Source organism: Aythya fuligula, chromosome 2 (assembly GCF_009819795.1).
Source record: "Aythya fuligula isolate bAytFul2 chromosome 2, bAytFul2.pri, whole genome shotgun sequence".
Classification (NCBI taxonomy): domain Eukaryota; kingdom Metazoa; phylum Chordata; class Aves; order Anseriformes; family Anatidae; genus Aythya; species Aythya fuligula.
The window spans coordinates 43,665,986-43,688,756 of NC_045560.1; the positions used below are offsets into that span (position 1 = coordinate 43,665,986).

At 44.7% G+C, this 22,771-nt stretch overlaps 1 protein-coding gene across 1 annotated transcript in view; it reads left to right on the plus strand.

Moving 5' to 3' along the window:
- CMTM8 (CKLF like MARVEL transmembrane domain containing 8) overlaps positions 1-22,771 on the plus strand; it is a 56,834-nt gene that overhangs the window by 29,048 nt on the left and 5,015 nt on the right. Inside the window, exons 3-4 of the mRNA XM_032180688.1 lie at positions 983-1,099; positions 21,948-22,121. Coding sequence (XP_032036579.1) covers positions 983-1,099; positions 21,948-22,121 — 291 coding nt within the window. The remainder of the gene's footprint in view (positions 1-982; positions 1,100-21,947; positions 22,122-22,771) is intronic.

A 22,771-nucleotide genomic window follows, 5' to 3' on the forward strand; every position in this document is an offset into this window, starting at 1 on the left:
CTGACAGCATATTTTTTTATAGATTAGAAATGTAATCAAATTGTAGTTTTCTTCCCTTCCCTTCCCTTCCCTTCCCTTCCCTTCCCTTCCCTTCCCTTCCCTTCCCTTCCCTTCCCTTCCCTTCCCTTCCCTTCCCTTCCCTTCCCTTCCCTTCCCTTCCCTTCCCTTCCCTTCCCTTCCCTTCCCTTCCCTTCCCTTCCCTTCCCTTCCCTTCCCTTCCCTTCCCTTCCCTTCCCTTCCCTTCCCTTCCCTTCCCTTCCCTTCCCTTCCCTTCCCTCCCCTTCCCCTTCCCCTTCCCCTTCCCCTTCCCCTTCCCCTTCCCCTTCCCCTTCCCCTTCCCCTTCCCCTTCCCCTTCCCCTTCCCCTTCCCCTTTCCCTTTCCCTTTCCCTTTCCCTTTCCCTTTCCCTTTCCCTTTCCCTTTCCCTTTCCCTTTCCCTTTCCCCATCCCCTTCCCTATCCCTTTCCCTCTTTTTCCTCTTCCTCTTCCTCTTCCTTTTCCTTTTCCTTTTCCTTTTCCTTTTCCTTTTCCTTTGTTTTTCTTTGTTTTTCTTTTTTTCTTTTTTCTTTTTTTCTTTGCTTTTCTTTTACCATATAGTGTCATATTCTTACTGCTTAACATCTAGATTGTGGTAACCAAACTGTGTTTCTATTTTGACTTTTGGAAAATCACTGCACACCCACTTTAAACTAAACTTTTAAACTAAACTTTTTGTTTAAACTAAACCTTTCTGGATTTAGTGTGATGGAGAGAGCAGTTGGTCCAAACCATGCATTAATATTTACAAATGTTAAAAATGAGCAGTTAAAATCTAATCTTACAGATGGAAACTTGAAAGAAGGTAAAATCATTAAGAAACACATTTTGTGTGTACATCACATGTGCATGTTATGTTTCAGAGGAGAGCTTTGTAATGTCTCAACAGAAAATGGTGACAAATGCTTTGTCATATGAATTGCTAATTTTATTTTGTTTTTCAACAGGGTCTGTGCTTTAATGGGAGTGCCTTCATTTTGTACCTCATTGCTGCCATTGTAGATGCATCTTCAGTTACCAAAGAACTGGACAGTCACAATTACAACAGTTGGGCAGCTTCTTCAGTGAGTTCATTTTTTGCTTCAATCAGTTCAATGTCTAAGTTATATCAAACAAAGGCCCTCTGGAAGTAAGGGTGGAAATGCACATGTTCTGGATTTTTAAAAGCTGCAGACTGCTATGAAAACTCACACACACAATCTATAGAGAGCTGTAATTTAGTTCATAGTTTTTGGAGACGACTAGAAATTCAGCCAGGAGATGACTGTCACGTCTGAAAAAGGCTGTAATGCTTTTGAGGTCATGCAGCTGTCCCTTCCTTGCCCCAGTTTATTACTAGCTTTCTGGCAGAAGTTATAGTCTGTACATCAGAGTAGACAAATTGGGTGAGCACCAGGTTTGCGTAGTGCATTTATACAACTTCAAAAGCAGTTTAAATAACTCAGCTGACTTTGCGCTGATGTGGCTAAGGTATGTTTAGCTTTTTGTAGGCTGAGCCATACACAGAGCCCCTGTGGGAAGGCCCTGAAGTGCTATTGTCATTTTTACAGTGATCTTCCTGTTCCAGCCTCACCTTTTGATAATCCTTCTGAGCTGGGTGGGCAATGCTTGAAAACTCTTGAGTGTTTTAAAGTGGATGCAAATTGTTAGTGTCTGACATTACTGTCTTACTACTTAGATTTGGGAATCTGAAGCTTTCAATATGGGTAAAAAACAACTTTTTAATATATATATAAGAGCTGTGTCACTTAATGAGTAGGTGAAGATATTCTCTAGCTCAGTTAAGGGAGTTGCAAAAGAACTTTTTGCATGTTTTGGCAACAGTAGAGAAATTGAATTTTACAGAGTAACCCTGAATTACAGCTACCTTGCTGACAGTTAACGCATCAGCAGTTGTCTTTTCTGGACTATTCGCGAATCCTGTCTTCCATCTGAAGCTTATTTTACACAGCGATGAACACAGAGACCTGAAAACTGCTCTGTGTTTTGCCTTGGGAATGGTATATCCACATCCCTGTCACTTCAGTGCTGTTCAGGTTCTTCTCCTCTTCGCAGTGTGTAATTATTGATCAGTTACTCAGCCAGTGCTGTTGATGGGAACTTGCTTGCTGCTAGATAAGCTTCCATGCTGATAAACATTTTATGCAAAATGCAACAATGCTCAGTGTCTCGTGGGATATTTGGAATCTCTTCTAATACCCCCTAATAGTGTTTATCTAATGCACTGTCTGAATAAACTATTAAATGTAGATTCTTGCTCTCCAAACCCATTAAGGGTTTCGTGGATAGATGTTTGTGATAATTTAGCGAATCATCCATCTCCTACAGTTGCTCTCTGTTGGAAAGATTTTGGATGGAGCTTTTATTTCCTAAGAAACAATAGTCTTGTGAAGAATGCTACCATTTTCTACTGTAATCGATTTTTGCATTATCGTCTACAGGTTTTGGTGTCACAGATTAAATTTACATTAGATCAGACTCACCGAAAGTCCTCTATCGGAGGGCCTAGGTTTGCTGGCTGTTTACATGCCTAGCAATGCCTTGCTCTCAGAAAAGAATATTTTTCAGCTGAAAGAGACCTCTAGAGGTCATCTGGTCCCACCTGTCCTCCTCCAGAGCAGTGCTCACGTGTACCACACTGCTGAGGGCCTTGGCCAGTTGAGTTTTGAGCATTTCCAAGGATGGATATTCCAAAATGTCTCTGGGCCCCTTTTGTCCTATTTGATTAATCTCACACTGATTATTTTTTTTTTGCTAATATCTAACCAAAGTTTCCCTTCTTGTAACTTGTGTTTGTTCCCTCTCGTCCCTATCCCTGCTGACCTCCAAGAAAAGTAGCGTTAATCCTCTCTGCAGTGTCAGCTTTATTTGGTTCAGTTACCAGCACAAAGCATTCTGGCCTTATCATAAGCTATTTTGTACAGCATGCAGTGATTAGCAGGAACTTAACCACTGGCACCAAATTGGACTTTATCAGTACAACTGAAATAGTTCACAGCTGTTCTTTGGTTTCTGGGTGCGTATGCTACAAGGGCTGCGGAAGCAGCACCACTGATACTCTGTAGTTCTTAAAATCCTGCAGTATAAAATAAATCTAGCCTGCTGCAGAAGGCTCGCTCTGCAGTCGATTTCTGAGAAAGCAGTAATACCTCACCATGGTTGTTGTCACCATTATTTGCACTGAGGAATACCTTTATTCATTAGTAGAGGACCACTGAAATTAGTAACTCGATTGATACTGCTCTTTGAGAACGTGCCTAGGCCTGAATTTTCAATCCTGGTCTCTTCTAAGAACAAGCTACCTGGATGCAAGGTGTGCCACGCTGGGGCATGGGTGGGCTTTAGGCAGTTCCTGGAACACAGCAGCATTGTATTTATTTACAAAACATTCCCATGGGCTATCCCTCAGTCTTTACCAGAAATTGGTGTTACAAGCTGCACATGTAGGATTGGCAGGCGTCTGGTCCACACCATCCATACTGAGGGAATATAATGTGGAGGTAAGTGTTGAAATAGTCCTCGTTTTGGCTGCTTCTAGGCCCATATTTCTACATATAAGCTTACTTAGTGTTGACTGTTGGCAACCCAAGTATGAGGAGGCCAAAAGGCACCATTTTAGTAAATCTGGTACTTTTCCCTTTTCCAAATGCCATAACTAATTTTTCATAGAAATGAGAATACTTTTTTTTTTTTTTTCTAATATCTATTTTTTTCCCCTCTCTCTACAGTTCTTTGCCTTCATGGTTACCTCCTGCTATGCTGGAAATACGTATTTTAGCTTTATATCTTGGCGATCAAGAACTTTGCAGTAAATACTTCGTTAAAGTGAATTCTGTAGTATGAACTACCTTGAGGATTGTACTCATTTGATGAAAGCTTGGAAGAGGGATCGGATCTTTTCGAACATTTCTGTTAGAACTGGCAATATATTTTAACTGAGATTAAAATGGGTATTTATAATACAATATCATATTTAGTGACACCTAACATTGACGTTGTACTGTATAATAAAATTTCATACTTCTTTTAAAATTAACATGGTATTTTTCTAGACATTGTGTAGTTCTTATGACTAAGCCTTTAATAAACTTTGCTGAAATGATGTGCCAATTTTGTAAATTTAACTTTTAAAATGTGACAGTTGTATTTTGATACTGAATGCTACAAATCAAAACTGAGGTTGATATTGTCTAGTTACTATGTATAAAAAGTGGCATTGTGCAGAAGAAAAACCCTAAAAACTTTTAAAATAAATAAATAAATGACCCAACTTTGCATGTTTTGTAACCTGGGAGTACGGGTTTGCTTTTTTATCTCTTTTTCAGTGGAAAGTATATGCTACTTGGAATTCCAATGATGCTGTCATTTTACATATTTTAATAACCTCTTTTAGTCATGAGATTGGTTCTGGAACCTATTAATGTAGGTCTGAAGCTTGCTGGAGGAGTGGTGCGTCTGAAACACATTATCTCAACAGGTTTCTCAAATCCAGCAGGCTCCAAGGCATAAGTCTAGACAACAGGCCTGTAATGCTCAGTGTTTAACCTACTCAACACCTACTAAAGGTATAATTTTTGTTTCTCTGAGAACTGTTTCTTTTTGTTCCTTTTTTTTTTTTTTTTTTTCTCTCCTCAGATTAGGCCAGTAATCTGTCCTAAATAAAATCTGGGTATCAAAATCTTATTAAATGATACAAAGATGAAATCCCTAGAAGAATTGTCAAGACACTAGTGAATTTTCTCCCTCCTTCCCTCTTTATTGGCGTCATTTGTGAGTTGTTAGTTTAACAAATGAAGTTTTTAATTTTACTCACATTTAAATATCTTTGAGTCAAACAGAAGTATGATGGAAGATTATGACTTTCAAGAGAAATACCTTTGAAAATGACTTTCAAATAGAAATTACCTACGGAATCTTTTCCAGGAATTATGTGAAGAGTAAGATTGTGATTACTTTGTGATATTATTTCAAGTTTCATGTAAAACTACTGGTAAATCCTTTATTCCTGCATTAAGAGGATTTGGACTCTTCTGGTCTTCGAAGACGTTGTTGAACTAATATATTTGGTAGTAGAGAAATCTTGCAGCTTCAAAGAAGCATTTCTCCCTGTGAGTAGGTGGTGTGTGCTTACTTACGTGCATGTCCTGCAGCTAGGGAGATTTATCAGCAGCCAGCTAATTCTATTCTCAATCCCCTTGGTTTGTTCTTGATTATCTATTGGAGTCACAGGATTTCAATATAAGGGAAGCCAAGATATTATTTAAATGCCTATATTTGTCTGCAGTTGCATCTGGCCTGCGTAACAAAGGTCAGGCTGTCTGCTGCTTGCTAATATTATCCCGTCCTGAGAATGAAGAAGGGCTACCAACTATGCATTTTATCTGCACAGATAAAATGTGTCATTAAAATCCCATATGCTCTTTCCCATTGCTGGAAAAGAATCAAAGGCATAAAATGATACAAATGTCACCTGATTAAATGTGACTAGAAATATAGCCAAAATTAAAATCTCCTGAGTGATTTCCCAGCTGTGAAAATGCTTGAGTGGTAATAGGAATTCTTTCTTGCATGATATTTGACATACATATCTAAGTTCAAAGAACATGACTGCTTTTGCATGAATGTTTCATGACCTTGTGGTAACTGTGATGGGTGGTCTAACACCATAACCTAGACAACATTTGTGGATAGAGTTAGCAAGAGGGAGAAGAGCTACAAGGGAGTAATATGTTTCACCCAGTTTACCAAAAAACTGCGTGTTAGAAAACAGCCACTATATGTCAGAGTAAACCCATTAATGAAGGTTACAAACACAATATTGCCAGCTAGGGAATGCTCCTGGCAAAATGTCTACCTCATCTCTGAGTCTTCAGCCCTGATCCTCAAGGGAAGACGTGCAGAATGTCTTCCAAAGGCAAGTCTGGGAATTAAATTTTTAAATCTGCCGAGTTAAAAAAAAAAGATAAATACATACTAGGCACAAATTTATTCTGTGTTTGGCCTTGCTTTGTTTCCCAAACCATAACTTATCTGCCTTGTTCTTTCCATTTGAAAAGATAACTATCTTACTTCCCATGCTATTTCTCAATTTTCTCATTTCCCATGTCTTCCCCAGCTACCAAGTGATTGTTTTTCAAGTGATCTGCATGTCTAGTTAAAATTGGGTACAATACAAGCTGAGAATTACTTCTGAAGGTTTCTGCTTCTATTTCAGGCCTGAAAAAAGGCAAAAGCATCCAAAAGGTCATGGGTTTCTTCCAGATGTGTTAGTCTTAAACAGTGACTTGCCAACTATCACCTGTGCTTCTGTATATTCTAATGTTGATAAAGAAGATAACCTAGCTGTGGTTTATCATGTAACAACTAAAACGAGTTGTGGCTGTAGACATTTGTTTTGGTGTGTAAGATAGAAAGAAGCCTTGGTTAAAAGTAAGCTGGGAAGTGATGAAATCCTTATAATTCTTGAAAATTATAATCAAAACTGGAAATTCAGCGGTGTTTTAGACTCGAGTCTGTGCCAATGGTTTATGGAAAATGCCATATCTTTGAGTAGAAAATATGACTATTATGCATTCGTGTAAAGGTATTTCTGTTTCACTGGGCTAAACTCAGATCAGCAGGGTCCCAATTATATACATACTTTCATGAGAAATTAAGAACTAGCTGAATCAGCAGGCAAGAAAAATATATTTCTTAATAGGAAGTACAGAAATTACCAGAGCCTTCCTCCACAGGGCCTGCAAGGAAACCATAAATGTGGAACAGTATGGAAAATATAAAAAGCTATTAAAAAATTGCTTTCTCATCATTTTCCTCATGTAGATTGGTAATGTTGCAGCTTAGATATCTAATGAGATGGGTTACAAGTTGGTGGGAGAGGTAATATCTTTTATTGCAACTACTAGATAAAAACCAAAACCTCTTCTGAGCTGTTGCCTACACTCACAAACCCTGTCTTGCTCGTGTAAATGCCTTATGCTAGACCCTATATCTGTGTTGAAGGTCACCTGAACTTTCCTGTCTTCACTCCTAAGACAATCTTAGTTGCTCAAGAACCTGTTAATTACTAAATATGAACAGAACACACATCCTAACTTCAGAACAAAGCGTATGATGGGGTTACCGTGCTACTGAGTGTAGAAGCTCCGTGTGCCCAGCTCAGAGGCCTCCTCTCACCCTGCTTATCAGAAAGCAAAGCAAGCTATTTTTAAACCCAAGGAAACATATAGCTTCCTTCGCTGAGCGCTGTTTGCAACTCCGCATGATTTCACCCAAAGCGTGGTGCCGGGGCATTCTGCCAGTTTTGCCTGCCGTGCCCCATTTAGTGCTAATAACGTTTGGGACAAATCAGACGGCTTATGGCTTGGTGGGGGGGTTCTGTGGTGCTTTGGTGGGGGATTTTGTGGTGTTTTGGTGGTGCTTTTGTGGGGTTTGGTGGTGCTTTTGTGGGTTTTCTGTGGAGATTTGGTGCTTCGTTGTGTAGTTTTGGTGCGAGAGCACTCTCCGTGAGGCAAGCTGTCCCCTCAGCGGACACCTCAGCCAAGCCACCACAGTCCGAGGGGGACCGAGCCGGCTCCTCCTTCACCCCATATCCCCCAAAACCCTCCCTCTGCCCTCTCCCCACCCCAGCCGGCCGGGCGGGGAGGCTCGGCGCTCCGCCCTGCCCCTCAGCGGCCCCTCGGCGCCGCCCAGCCCCGCCGCCTCCGTGCCGGCGGTGGCGGGCCGGTGGGCGCTGAGGGGAGCGGGGCCGGCAGCCATGTCGCACGGGGCGCGGGTCATCCGCACCGGCGTCAGCAGCGCCGGGCCGGCGGCCACATCGCCTCCCGCCGCTTCTTCCAGCGCCTCAGCGAGCTCGGACGGGGAGCTGGTGGACGGCGCCTATTTCCGCTCCTGTGCCGGCATGCTGAAGGTGGCCCAGATGGTACGAAGGCAAGGGTGTGCGTGTGGGGGGTGTCGTCGTGCCTCGGCTTGTGGCGAGGTTTTGTGGGGAAGGGGCTGGAAGAGGTGCTGGGCTCGGAGGGCTGGGCGCCGCCGCTGGGACTGACAGCAATTTGGGGGAAGTACGGCTGGAAAGCAGAAATTGAAAGGAGATGGAGCTTCGCGCCATCCAGGTGTGGAGAGGGCTAAGGGATGGGGCAGCTCCTTCTCCCTGCTGGGGCGTACACTTGGTGTTAGTCCCTGAGGTGGTTTGCCTGCTGGATCCCATTGCTGGCACTGGGTAACGATGGGCACCTCATGGAGGTGTATGAACAGTTACCTGCCCTGTTCTCTTCGCTTGGGTTGATCCCAAACCACCGTGAGGATCTGTGGTATCTTTCCAGGGGCCAACGTGGCACGCTGTTGAGCACAAATGCCATGCTGAGCACAAATCCACACTGCAACTGAACCTACAGCTAAAACTTGTGCTTTGCTGATTAACTAAAAGGCCATTTTTGATTTCACTTTCACCGCTTTGGGAAGAACGGTGCCTTTTATGGGCTAGAAATACCGAGTCCTCTCTGAGATCCACCCTGCTGCTGCTACACTTCCCCGTTCCTCCTAAAGCTAGCACAGGCACGCATATTTCTGCTGAAGTTTCAGGTTTGGCACACATGCAAAGCGTGTGTGTATGCTTTACGTACTCTACATATTTTTATGTAGTGTATGTAAATGTATGTAATAATGCAACACTTATTTTATATCAGGTACTGTTTTATCAATGCTGTTCTGTATCAGCTTCATCAGAATTTAAGCTGGTGGTTTTCTGTGGTGGCCTTAAAGGTGTATATACCATAAACGAGTTCCCAGGAGCAGCTTTACCCTCTTACATTTTTCTGCTTTCCAGCTCGCTTGTAAATAACATCACTAGAAATTAGTTCAGATATCCAAGGAACTTTGGGCAGATGAAACACTTCTGATGTGGTATCATGATAATGTCTTACTCTCAAGCAATTTACTAAGAAACTAAATATTTGTGCTGCAGTGTGTAGAAATAGGCTAGTTTTAGGTGACCTCCTGCACCCAGTAAGACACTTTCCTAAGGCTTTATCTAAAATTTATCTCTTCTCAGAGATTTCTATATCCATGGTTGTAGTTCTCCTAGTGAAAAGTGTTCGCAGTATCTGTGTTCGAAAAGAATTCTCTACGGTAAATCTCAAAACATTCCTGGATTAGTTTTAAGGCATCTGGTAGGACTGTAGTCTTATTAGGAAGGAGAACCATTATGCTGTCAGAGGACGAAGATAAGGTCTTTTGGGACAGACATAAAACACGCTTTGTAGCGTACCGGGCTTCTGAATGGCTGTGGCTCTGAAGTGGGAACACTCCAGTTTCTATTTTCTCTTTCTTCCTCAATCCCTTCTACCAAGAAATAACTGTGAAAGAGAACAGGAAAGAAACATTAGGATTTCATCATTTATAGTAGTGCTAAGGGCTGTTTGCAGTACCTGTAAGCCAAAAAGTTAACATATATAATTTGATTGTATGTGTATGTGCATGACATTATCTTAATAGATGTCATCAACACACCAGGGAAATTATACCAGGGAAATAGAAGATAATGTCACAGGTTTTATCCTGCACAAAAGATCTTAACACAAGGCCTAAAACTCAGCAATCTTTGACAGATGAAGAGATTGAAAAATAGTGTGCGACCTGTGTGTTTTACATGGCAAGAAGACAGTTGGAAAGCTGCTTTTCATGCATGAGTATTAGTAATAACATTAGTAATTAGTAGGGGCTCCGTTTTCCAAATGCAGTCTGAATTGCTGCTGTGATTTTAACAGGAGGTTATGAAGTTATCTTCAACATCTACCAGACTTCAGCTGCTGTAACTTGAACACAGCTCGATGCTACTGCTGGCAAGCTTTGTAGTGAGACTTTCTTGGTAACTATCTTACTCGGCTTTCGGCAGACCTCAGATGAAGGGTGGAAGCCTTTTGAGGTTTCCTGTGCCCTTAGACACGGCGATATGCATGTGTTGTCACTGAGGTGGCTCGGGTGGCATTGTTCGTAGGTTGAAGCAGGTCGGTGTTGGCTGGCTTCCTGGTGGAGCCCTCGTGGGCCTTTTGTGTCTTTCCAGATGAAGTCTGGAGGATGGCAAAGGCACGGCGTTGGGCTAGGTCCTGCTCTCAGTGCACGTTTGCCAGTGGAGGCTGTACAGGCATGTGCTCGTGTTGGTCCCTCAGACTTCTCAAACCATTCTCAGCCTGCTCCTTGCTTCTGGACCCTGAGAGGAGCAGAGGAGGCCAGCAGCCTGTGCCTTTCTGGCCCCTCCTGCAAGGTGGGCCAAGCTGGCTGTGACCACAGTTGGGGATGGAAGGAGCTTGTTCCCGGAATAACGCTGCTGTTACGGAGCAGGCAGTGGTTCTGGCGTGATGAGCCCAGCCTCAGTATGCAGAGTGCTTTAAGCTAAGAGCCTTGCTCGTTCTTCCAGCTCAGTATGAATCAGGAAAGAGTAGTTTCACCAGGCAAAAAAGAAAAGAAATCTCAAGACTGGGGAAAAAAATGACAAACGTTGCAAGGTAAAAAAGAATAAACCCAATCAAAGTTGACTTAACAACATCATTTTAACTTGTTAAAAATGCTAAGGCAATAATAGTTGAAGCTTTTCTGCTGATGAGTGTATGTTTTATTTCCAAAGTATGGCTCGACAAAAGCAATTATATACTTGATATTGGAATGGCCAACAAGGCATCTCTAATTCTGAGCGGCTTTCAAGTTCGCTGAAACTTCCCTGGATTATTCATATGCAGACATACAGTTAATAATGGTGCTCAAGAGAATATTAATACATCTAGCTCTGACAGATAAAAAGTGTTGGTAGTTAGCTTGTTAAAACCGAGATCAACTTCTCAATGTGTTGGATGACATCAGCCAAATTTATTGGAGAGCTACATTCAGAAGATGTTAAAATATGAAAAGAAAGCACAACCTGCTAGTGGAATTAGGAAATTCCTCATCAAAACCATTGATACAGGAGAAGGGAATGCACAAACGCAGAAGCTGCTTAGAATGATCTGAGAGCCTCTCAATCCTTCGACTTGTTCTTGAGCCTGAAACATCTTTTGTCTATGGAGCTGATTGAAGTAAATCACCTAATTCTCTGCAGCAGTGTGCTGATGTATGGCTCTGCCTCCACGGTAATAATGCTGTTCAGTCAGAAGAGAGGGATTCTGGTGATATGCAGAGAAGAAATAAGAATAAACAGTAAGAAATTGGACATTTTTTTTAGCAGCAAAGCTACTGTTTTCAGGAAAGGCCAGAACTGTATCTTGCAGGTGCTAATTGCTGCTGTTCTGCTAGAAGCCCCGGCGAAGGGACTTTGCTTGGCATGCTGGCCAGAGAGAAGGAATTTGTCTAAATCGTAGGTGTCTCCAAAGTAAGCGAGAGCATTTGAGGGAGGAATGCCTGAGCCTACTAATTAAACCCAATCGGTCTGGGAAGCCTTGTTATTTCCACTCTGAGATCGCTGAAACCAGCTGACTTGCCCGGTTGTGTTTTTTCCATGCCTCTGCTCTGGGTGGCCAGTTGAAATTTCTGTCCAGGTATTTGCGTTCGAGCTGGGAGCAAACAGTGAGCTCCCTGTGTGCTGCCGAAGCAGTGCCTGGTGGTAGGCTGGCAGGCTTTTATTTCATGGGACAGAACTTCTCAGGCAGCCCTAGTGTAAGGAATTTTCCCTTTCTACCTCACCGCAGTGCTGCAGAGATGCAGAGTACACCAAGCCAGGGACCTGGGGTAGCTTCATTGCAACTCTCCTTCACTTTTTTTTCTTTCTCTAGGAGTTTTTAGGGAACAGTGCAGCCACAGAGACTATTGTCAGCAAGAGCAAGTGCCTGGGATATAATGGCAGGAGCTACATGAGCCTGAATTGGTTCCACGTGCTTCAAACCACAAGCTAAGAATTTAGTCCTTTTCCTTTCTTTTTCTTTTATTTCTTTTTCCTTTTTTTTTCTTTTCCTTTTGTTACAGGGAGGTTTAATTACCAGATTACTGTTTACTTTCTTTTTTTTTTTTTTTTTTTTTCAGCAAAAAAGATATTAGTGATTTTTCTCAAGTTTAAACTGTTCCAGAAGGCCAAAAAGTCAGCTCCAGTCCATTTCGTAGAAAGGCAATGCGGTTACTGTTAGGAAATCTGTGATCCAAAGGTGTCAGTGACTGTTTGATTTGTATCCCAGAAGAGGCTTCCCAAGAGCACAGAGTGGGAGCTCCCATCCATTAGGATTCCGTGCGAAACCTTCATTAGGAGCTTTATTGCACGTAGTCCTCTTGGTACAGACATGACTGAACAAGGGCGAGCAGGCACAGCTTCTGAAACAATAACAACAACAACAACAAAAAGTAACAGGAAATGAAGCCTAGAAGTTTACCACATCACCTGAGCCCTGTTCAGCACGCTTGAAAGAGCAGAGCGAAGTATTGGCAGCAGTTTCCTGACATGTACGTTTAACAGGAAGCTAGATTTGCAGTAGCAATTAAAATCTTAATCAGGTATACGTGGTGTCCTGGAGTGTTAGATGTGAAAAGCGGATTCTTCCTGCTGTTGCTTTACTTTATGAAGTGCAAGGGGGTTATATCTGCTCTCTGGGGAGGCAGCGTCCCTTTGTGGACATCCGCCTCTCCAGCCACAGAGAGCAGGAACCAGTGGATCAGCTCTTCCTCGAGTACTGTGTTCAGTTTTGGGCCCCTCGCTACAAGAAGGACATCGAGGTGCTCGAGCGAGTCCAGAGAAGGGCGACGAAGCTGGTGAGGGGCCTGGAGAACAAGTCCTACGAGGAGCGGCTGAGGGAGCTGGGCTTGTTCAGCCTGGAGAAGAGGAGGCTCAGGGGCGACCCCAGAGGCTCAGTGAGGGCAGCGTTCCTGGCCACGCGAATGTCAGGTATCAGCCCTGCATTACCTGGGCGAGGTGGTATCGTCCCCAAAAGCCAGACAGCGTTCAGCCACTATGAGTAAGTGTTTCCTCTGCTCCCTCCCAGGGGAGTCCTTGCGAGGCACTCACTCGGCCCTGCGGCTCGTTGCCTCCTTCGTGCTCTCGTCACGTCGTGTGCGCCGTGGGCTGGCCCTCCTGTTTTGTGGTCAGGGGTAAATATACGGCAGCCAGAAATTGCCGCTTTCGGTACACAGATGAAACTTCAAAATTGCTGTGATTTTCTTTCCCCCACCTGGTACGCTTCTTTTTTGCATAACTTGGGCTCTTAAGGTGATTACAAGATTGAGAAGCTGCTTCAAGAGAAATTTACTTGGAATGTTCTTGGTAATGGTGTGGCGTGGTTTTTTTTTTTCCAATGCTGTTTCTGAGAAACATCAAGAGAGAAGCAATCACAGCTGGGAGAAAAATGTGCTGTTAACCTGAGATGACCAGCAGGCACTGCAGAACTACAGAAGGACCCAGCATACATTCCTGCAAGTCTGTAATCACACCCACCCTGGGACTGGAAGGCCACTTGAAGAAGTCTCTCATCTACAAGGCAAAAACACGATCCCACACAATCCCCACACGCTCCAGTGGTGGGGTTTTTCCTGATTAAACAATTAGGATGTGCCAACACATCTAACAACGTGGACTTCAGGGGGGTAAACAGCCCTCCTGTCACCTGAGGAGCCCATTGCCACGGCAAACAAAGCCTTTGCTGAGCTGACAGCTACAAACTTTTCAACTGCTGTCTGTGCGATTGCCAGATGTCAGCGTGGTGTTCTCTGGGGCAGGGAGAAGAGCTCGCAGGTGTTAACTGCAGGAGATGGGAATCAGCCAAGCAATAAATGCCTCAAACAACAGCAGGTCGTGTTGTCAGCAGCATCGGCAAGGGCAGGGGCCGAACAGCTTGCTTGCTGAGGGCTAGCAGGCACGGAGGCTGTCCTGAGCGGTTTGCAGGGTGCTCTTTGTTTCAGCTTTCAGGAAAATGAGGAAAACGTTTCAGCTTTTCAGGAAAATGACCTCTTCTGATAGATCCGCGGGGAGTTTGTTGCCACGAGGTCCTGGCTTTGTGTTACACCTTCCCATCGGGTTTAGAGTAGGTATGTGCTGCTGGATATGCATCAAAAGGGAAACTTTGTGGTTTGTTGTGTGGAGTTTGTGGGGTTTGTTCACACTGCGTGCCTCAGGCTTCGAGCAGCCAGCCCGTCTGGGCCAGGCTTGGCTGGGCAGCCAGCGTGGGCTCCTGCTCTGTGGGTGGTGCTGCCATGCATCGGTGCTGTAGCCGCCTTCAGACAGCCGTGACCTTTGTGTGCAAGAGCTCTGTAGCTCACAAGTCAGGATCAAGCTCCTATATCGTGTCTTACTTCCAGTAAAGGACTTCAAACAACTCAATATATGCTGTGTATGGCTCAGACAACTGGTTTCAGAGGTGCCTTGCTCCTCCATTGTTAATAGATGGGCAAGCTGTGAGCTGGCTTCGTCCTGAAGAGGACCTTCAGGCTTTGTCTTCCTCCCAGCACCGTGTGCTGGCAGAGCAGGCAGCTCGGAGGGCTGCTGCAGGGAGCTGGCTGAGCTGGCAGAGGTGGGATCGACGCCTTGCTCACACTGGGACGTGCACAATCAGCACCTAACTGCTGCCGGTCGTCACGAAGATTTGCCCTTTTGGTAATCGTGGCTGACATCCTGCAACCAGGGCTCATTAATAATGTCATTGACACGTTGCCTCTACGATTACCCCGCGTCCTCTTCTACCACCGAGGCCTCTTCCTGAACAGATAGATAACTTCTTTTTGGTAGATAAAGAATGCCACTTGCTTGTCCTTTATCTGAGTCTTTGAGGGTCTGAATAAGATAATTTTGCCTCCTTCTCACCCTCCCACTGTTTTTATCTTCAATAAATAGCCCGTGGATGGCAGCGCACAAGAGAAGGTGCTTATCAGAGGTCAGGCAGCCTCCGTATTTTTGCAAACCAGCCAGACAAGAAGGAAATCTGCCCAGACACAGGGGCTGAGAGATCGCTGCGCGACCAAAGGCTGACTGCTTCACAGAGCCATGCACTCGAGGGCTGCTGATTTCATCCGTCATTAGTGAAGTTTTAAGTGGGCTGGCTTCTTTATCTCTTTTTTCTCTTGTTAGCGGGGGTTCGGCTGTTACAGCCGCGTTTCCAGCACCACTTTTTTGGAGAAAGAAAATCTCGATTGCAGCGTCGGCCAGCTTTGTTGCTTAAATTAGCTGAACCAGTCTTGCACGAATTACGCTCGTAACCTTGGCCCGAGCTCCGCTCGTCTTTCTGTTTTGGGAAGCTGCTCAAAAAAAAAAAAGCGTTTGGTTCTGTCCAGAAATACGTAATAAATAATAAAGGTGTTGCTTCACCGCCTTGAGGTGTAACTTCTGGAAACGCACGGTGACAGTACAGCTGCAGTCAGTGACATTTCTGCTCGGTGTGGGACACCTAAACAGGGCCTGGTTATCCTGCCTGGCACGCCTAGAATGGAAAATTCCACTTAGTATCTTGGCTGGTGTCACAAGCTGGAAACTTTGACTTTCTTTTTTCATTCAAATAAAAGAAGCATTTAGCTCTTATTATGTTGTGTTTTTTTTTTTTTGTTTTTAAAATGCTGTAATAAAACTTCAAGTGAGTCACTGCTGTCCCTTGCTCCAGATCTGTAGACACACAGCTGTTGTACATTTGCTCACACTAGAACTTGGGTAAATGTTAAGAGAGTGGAAATCAGCTGGTTTTTATCAGTTTCGTGGATAATACTCAGGGTCCTCCTGTTCTTAGATTCAGGAGGAGGGAGGATTGAAGCAGTGCAGTGGTTCATTAGTACATTGGTGAAGCTCTCCTTTCAATTTTGTTCACAGCATCCAGGCAAAAAATGCTGTTTCTGTCTTCCAGAGGGTTAAATTATCAAAGAAAGATGGAAAGGAAAAGCACTTTCCTGTGTTTCAGATGCTGCCAACTGCAAGCTGGAGACTGGTAAACCAGAGCTGCTGCCTGCAGTGTTTGTACGGGCCTCGTACCACGCCGAGCCCTGTCCCATGACGCTTTTCCCCTAACAGTGCTCTGAGATGATGCCTTGTTTGCCTCTCCACCTGCTTTTTAAATGGTGCTTCGGCTAGTGGGCATCCGAGGCTTGTATTTCTGGCAGTGCCACCCAGAAAGAGCATCCTTGTGTCCCCCTCTCCCAGCTGCTTGTGCCGCTCCCTCTGGCACCATTGTTCTGACATGGGCTGTGCTGCTGCACTAATTATAGAACAGACAGCAGCTGGAAAAATAACTCACACAGGGAAGGATACGCAGACGGACAGACAGAATCACTCTGTTGCTGTGTCAGTTCCCTGATTCCCTTCAACCCCGTAATACTTCGTGCAGTTTTTGACTTTTTTTTTTTTTGGACAGTTTTGGCTTAAATGCATCAAGCCAAACCTCTCCGCTGGAAATATTTTGTTATGCAATTGCAGCGCGTGGCCTGATGCAAGGCAGTGGGGAAGACAGCTGGAATACATTAAGAGTGGGACTTGTTGTTCATTCTCATGTGAATAGGGGAATCAGGATGCTGGGTACCTGGAGGCAGTTTTGCTTCCTATCTACCTTATCTTTCTTATATATATATAAAAAACCACGCTATTTTTCATAGCTAAAGGTCACGTGGCAGGACAGCAGGCTCAGCCTATCGGTGCAGGATACACCCTTGGGATTTGCAAGATCCACCTTCGGATCCCTGCTGCAGTGAAGGTTTTTAACACTCCCCCTGGTGCTGCTGCAGCAGCTGAAGTGCCAGGCAGGGAGAGCCACCTGCAGCGGGTTGACCCCAGCACCCACCCTGGCTTTCGCGCTCCCCTCTCCTGTAGGGTTGGGAATTAAATAGAAGCAAGGCAAGAGGCCTCGTGGATCGAGGTAAGGACAGTTTTATAAGGGAAGCAGGCGCTGTGTGTGCAAGCAAAGCAAAAAGAGGGATTCCTTCACTGCTGCCCATCGCGGGACACCCAGGAGCTGCCTGGAAAGCAGGCTCTCGGCATTTCTGAGGGATACTTGGTCACGGTCATTAATGGGATTGTGAAAGAGCAGCTGGGTACAGGCCGGGGATAATTTGGGGGAAAAAACAGTCAGGAATGGTCAAGGGATGAGTAGTGGCCTTGCCTTTACAGGTCATGTTTCCAGGTGGAAAACAGGAGTTTACTGGGGATGTCTTCTGGATGTTTGGGTTTTTTGCAACGCCTGGTATCAGTCTACTGTAAGTAAGCAAGTGATAGTAAGTGAAATGGCAACTAACCAACCCAAAAGCAACCCCCAAAAGACCAGCCTTTTCCTACTCTTACACTTGTTCTGTGATGCTCTGCTTGATTGCTGTAGGGTTATTCCCACAGATTTTTACATTCACACTTGTCTGCTACATCAGTGGTCAGCTGGTGGGATTTTTGCCTCGTTTTCCATGTCTGAGGTGTTCTGAAGGTGCAGAGCTTTAGCACAAGTCTTTACTAGGATGTGAAGGAACGGCACAAAGCTGGGCCGGGGGAGATTGAGGAAGAATTTCTTAACATGAGGGTGGTCAAACACTAGGACTGACATTCAACTCCTCCCATCTTCTGTCAGTGTGTGTGTGTGGAAATGTCTTTAACGCTCAGAGCATCAGGCTTTCCTTTGTAGCCTCTTGTTGTCAATAGTGGAGATCGAGGTGGATTTATATTTGTGCAGGTAGCTGGTCTGAAGAAAATTTAGTTCTCTCCAAATGTTACAAAAGAATTAAGCATTGGTAATAAAATCAGAGCGTTATTTATTACGTCCATTAAAGCAGGACAGTAGAAAAGGACCGTATAAAGCACTCGCCCAGATTTATTCTTGGGTTATAAAATCGTTCTGTGGTCAGATAAACTGCAGCCTCCTACCACCGGCTCAGAAAATGCTGAGAGGTGCCAGCCAGCGTACAGGGAGGGATGTGAAGGGCACAGCCTTTCGTACCTTATGGTTCCCTCAGGGCACTGGGGAGAAAAGCAGTATCTGTAAGCTCTTCATTTCTGCCTGCCCTTTCCTTGCAGCAGGTGATTTGAGCTTGCAGGGTCGGTCTAGGTTCTTCTGTCTTTGCTGATACAGTCCAGCACCTTTTTTTTTTATTATTATTATTATTTATTTGTGCAGGGGAGTTCAGCCTATTAATCCTGAGATGCAATCTCTTCCTAATACAAAGGCGTGACTTCTCTCCTTCCCTTTCTGTTGAGTTTTCCAGCAGTGGAAGGATGACTTCCTTGAAGTCCTGCTACACGTTTTCCTTGCTTTTTACTGAGCGTGACGAATGGCCGATGGACTTTAGGTGCTCGTTACTCCATTCTTTGACAGGGACAAGAAGAATCTGGGAGAAAAACAGAGCACGTTTTTAAAGAATAACAGCATTGCTGGGAAACACTTCAAGCAGCGTTTTATAGCACGAGGAGAGAGAATTTATGACTCTTGTCCAGTCCTCTCCTCTCCTCTCCTCTCCTCTCCTCTCCTCTCCTCTCCTCTCCTCTCCTCTCCTCTCCTCTCCTCTCCTCTCCTCTCCTCTCCTCTCCTCTCCTCTCCTCTCCTCTCCTCTCCTCTCCTCTCCTCTCCTCTCCTCTCCTCTCCTCTCCTCTCCTCTCCTCTCCTCTCCTGCCAGAGGGATGCAGGAGGAAGGTGTGGGCATCCTTAGAGGTGATCCTTCCCCTCTGCTGAGCACCGGTGAGGCCACCCCTGGAGTGCTGTGCCCAGTTCTGGGCTCCCCAGTACAAGAGAGACCTGGAGCTGCTGCAAGAGTCCAGCACAGGGCCACGAAGGTGATTGAAGGACTGCAGCATCCTTCACACGAGGAGAGGCTGAGAGAGATGGAGCTGCTCAGCCTGGAGGAGAGGCGGGTCAGGGGTTCTCATTGATGTGTGTAAGCTGGTTCAAATCAGGGTGGTGTTTAGGCTTGGGAACTTTTGTCAGTGCTATTCAAGAGCCAGCATCTTCCGCAGGCACGTTGCTGAGGAGAGGACTGACTTGTCTCCAGCTCAAAATAGAGAAGGGAATGTGGGCTCGTCCTATCTCTCTGTCACAGTGTCTGTTCTCTCTGGTGAGGTGTTGAGTGCCTCCTGGCAGTTGCTGACTGCCTTCAGCTCACGTTGGCTTCACTGAGAGAGAGTTGCTGAAATATCCCAGTGTTCCTAAACATTCCTCATGGCTTACTTCAAATATCTGCTCCAGCAGAAAGTCAACTTCAAGCTGATCAACTTTGGTGAAACAGGGTAAATACGGAACTTAATTTAAAACCCAGAACTGCCCCTTGGAGTTGACTGATGCATATGCTCTTTGTGTTGCTTTTCAGAAACCAGAAAGCACTTAAATCCTAGTCTCCTGCAGCGTGTCCCTCACCCCTTGTGGACTGCAGCTCTGGAGCCTGGTCCCGTTTTGTGGAAAGCACCAAAATTTTCCAACGAGACTTAGCATCGGTTGACCTGTGCTTCTGGTCTGGCTGGCTGGCTGGTGTGGGTCACAGCCTGCAGCTTTCACAACCTGTGAAATACGATATTGAAATGGAATTGGCAATACCCTGAATTTTTTTTGTGCCTCAGTTTTTTATTTCCAAGCTGTATTAACCTGTTGCCCCGAGCACAGATACATAAAGGACATTCATAACACTTGATCATTTTATTACTTTGCCATTCATTTTTCTCTCTGTCCCCTTATATATTTATGTCTGTGCCACAACCTGAATTCTGATGGATGTTTAACTGTATCTCAGACGGTTGCATATTAATCTTTTTATTGCACAAGTTTTCTGGGAACAGGAGTTACACGAAAAAATAGATACAGCCATTGCCTGCTCTATCATCATATATTCCTGGTATAGCATCATCAACTCTGCTATCTGGTGGTGGAACTTTGATATTTGTCACTTTTAAAGGAGGGAGAATATGCTGTGGCTCTGTTTGCTGCACTTGCTGCTATTCTTTTTAATGATTGAGTTTGAGGCACACCTGAAAGCAGCAAAGGGGGAATCTGTGCCAGTTGTTTTTGGGAAGTGCACTTGGAGTGGAGAGCCTGGTTGCTCAAATCCAAGCTTCCACCTTGTTCTTGGGAGCTGAACAGCTTCTTCACAGGCCGTTTGGTACCTTGGATCTTCTTACTTTGGAGGAATGTAACACCTCAGGTGAATTTTCTGATCTTCTTGTTAGATGGCTCACATTCGTCTTTCTGCTTGTTCTAAAATTTTTAGACCTTCCGTCTAAAGGAAGAAAAAAACCCCACACTTTTGTGCTTCACCTTCAGAAGCTGAAAGAACCAGCTCTGTTAAAGCAAGGCTCACCAGTGCTTCTTGTTATTTGGCTGGTGGTTGTACTTCAAGGCCTCCGTCCTTCTTACCCTTTGTACACGGTACAAAAGCTGCTAAAGGTAATGGTTCAAGCGTGAAATGAGCCAGTAGGCAGATCTAACATTTCTCTGAATAGCTTTTTTCTTGATTTTTACAGTGTAATTGAAGCTGATAACTGGTTGTTGTGAGAGCACCTGAACCAGGGAGGCCTACCAGTACACGACAGGGACTGGAGTCAGGGTGGTAAGGAGAAGAAGACAAAGGCTGCTCATGAAAACAGATAGGGCAAAGCTTCATCAAAATGATCTCAGAATTGAAGAACTTGGCCAAAAGTCTTTAAACAGTGGAGAGCATTGCTTTGGTGTCTTCTAAGAAACCTAACATCTCAGAAACCTCCACCGTGCACAAAATACAGGACTCTGTGCATTCAGGAGTAGCCAGTGGCCACGCTGTGAGACCTGGACTGAGGGGCAGAGAGCAGGCATGGTGCAGGCAGGGTTACGTGCTTGGGAAGGGGAGCACACCTGGGAAGAAAGGAACAGGAGGGTGCGTGTGTTTAGCCTGTCCACTTCCAACTGAGCAGGTGGAGTTCAAAGATACAGCAGGAAGAATCTGAGCTATGTTGTTTGGGTGCTGGGTGTTGTTTTTTTTCCCTTTTAATCTAGTTAAATTACTCTGCTAATGGATGCAGCTTAGGTTAGGGGGTTGAAAGCTGACTGTGCACGGAAGTATGGTGCAGTAGTGAAGAGCAGGCTTCCTCAGAAAGTTTTTTCATGTCGTGGAGAAACTCTTAAAGTGTGAATCATGACTGCTCCTGGCTGAGCCCGGATGAACTGAAAATTACAATGGCTGAAAACACTCCTTGCCAAAGTCTGTAATAACAAAACATTTGGGTATAACCTGGGTAGATTTATTTTTATCACCCAGTTTATCCGCGTTGGTGCAACCTGCAAGATCAGTAAAATAAACGAGTAGCTTCAGATTAAAAAAAATAAAGAGATCTCTTGTCCTTTTCAAGCCTACAGCTGACAGAAGGTGTACATGAATGCGTTGTGGTCTCATGTAACCCTGTTAGCATATCAAAGCTTTTCAATGACGGCGTTGGGTATGGGGTGAATTAATCAGTTCCTCCAAAGTTTGTATTATTTCTTGTGGTACGACCTTGCAGCCTGCTAATACTCCTCCTGCGTAGGTGGTAGAAAAGGAAGGGTGAAATTGTTAGTTCATTTTGAGCCTTGCCTTACGATTTTGTGTGGGAAATCTCACGAAATAGAAGTAAAGATACGTGTTTGTGGGTTCATTTTTACAGCATTTGGTGATTTTGACTGCACTGAGCAATCCACACCCTTCTGAAAGTCCACACGCTTTAGGTCCTTCAGCTGCTGCTGCAACTCCTGGCTGTCAGTGCCTCTGCTCTATCTGAGGCCTCTTGTTTTGTACACAGAGGCTTCTTCAGGTTGGATTCTTCAGGCTGAGACTGCTGCCTTCCTTTCAGCAGTTGGCTCTCTTCCCACTCTTAGTGGTTGCTTTAGTGGATTTAACTGCAAATTTTAAAACATTATTTTCGTGCTTGCTACTTTGTCCTCCATTTCGCTGGGACCATGCAGTTGACTTTGGATGTTTGTCTTCTGTTTCTAAATGACATTTTGGTGTGTTTGAAACCATCTTCACGGCCACTCTAAAAACCTTTAAGTGCTTTTTGTCTTTCAGATCTCGCTGCTGGTTGCATTCATCAGCGTAAACAATTCTCAGTGGACGAATTACAGTGCATACAGCTACTTCCAGATTGTCGCCATGTGCGACTTGGTTATGGTTTTGTTCTTCTACATCATCCACATTTTCAGAGTCTACAGGATGCTCACTTGTGTCAGCTGGCCCCTTGCGGTAAGTCTGTAAGGCAGTCTGTGTGTCTTGCTTCTCTTGTGGGTTGATGTCTAGATTATACAGTCTGTTTTCTTGTGCTGTCACACGTCGATAGGCTCTCTTTCATGGACAAATCCTTTAGCTGCTTTTGGCGTTAGTATGCAGTTCAGCAGACACAGTAATTCTTTTAGCTGGCCTGGATTGGCTCCTGCTCTCCTTTACACAGATAGAAATCCAGATTTCCTCCAGGGAGGGCAATGGTGTGATTCTGAGACAATTGAAGCCTCAGCAGGTGGGCCCTAACTCAGGTCATTTATAGTAGCTATGTGGCTGTTAGAGAACCAAATCGTTGCATTAGAATGGATGTGCTACATCCTGTCCCAAAATAAAGTCTGTGTGTGCTATTTAAGTCAAATTTGACTCTTTTTGGTAGGGTTGGAGGTAACTTTAAACAATAGCAAAGAATGGGAGCCTCAGCCTGACTGCTGTAGCCTGGCCATTCCTAGGATATCCTGCAGGAAGTTTCTGCCTCGTTCCCCCATTTCCCCTGCACATCCATCTCTCCTGTCCTAGCAGAGAACTAACGAGCAGCACAGAAAATGAGAGACCTGAACTTCCTCGGCAGCTTTGATCAGGTCAGCTAGCAGAAGAGTCCTGCGTCCTGGTGTGGG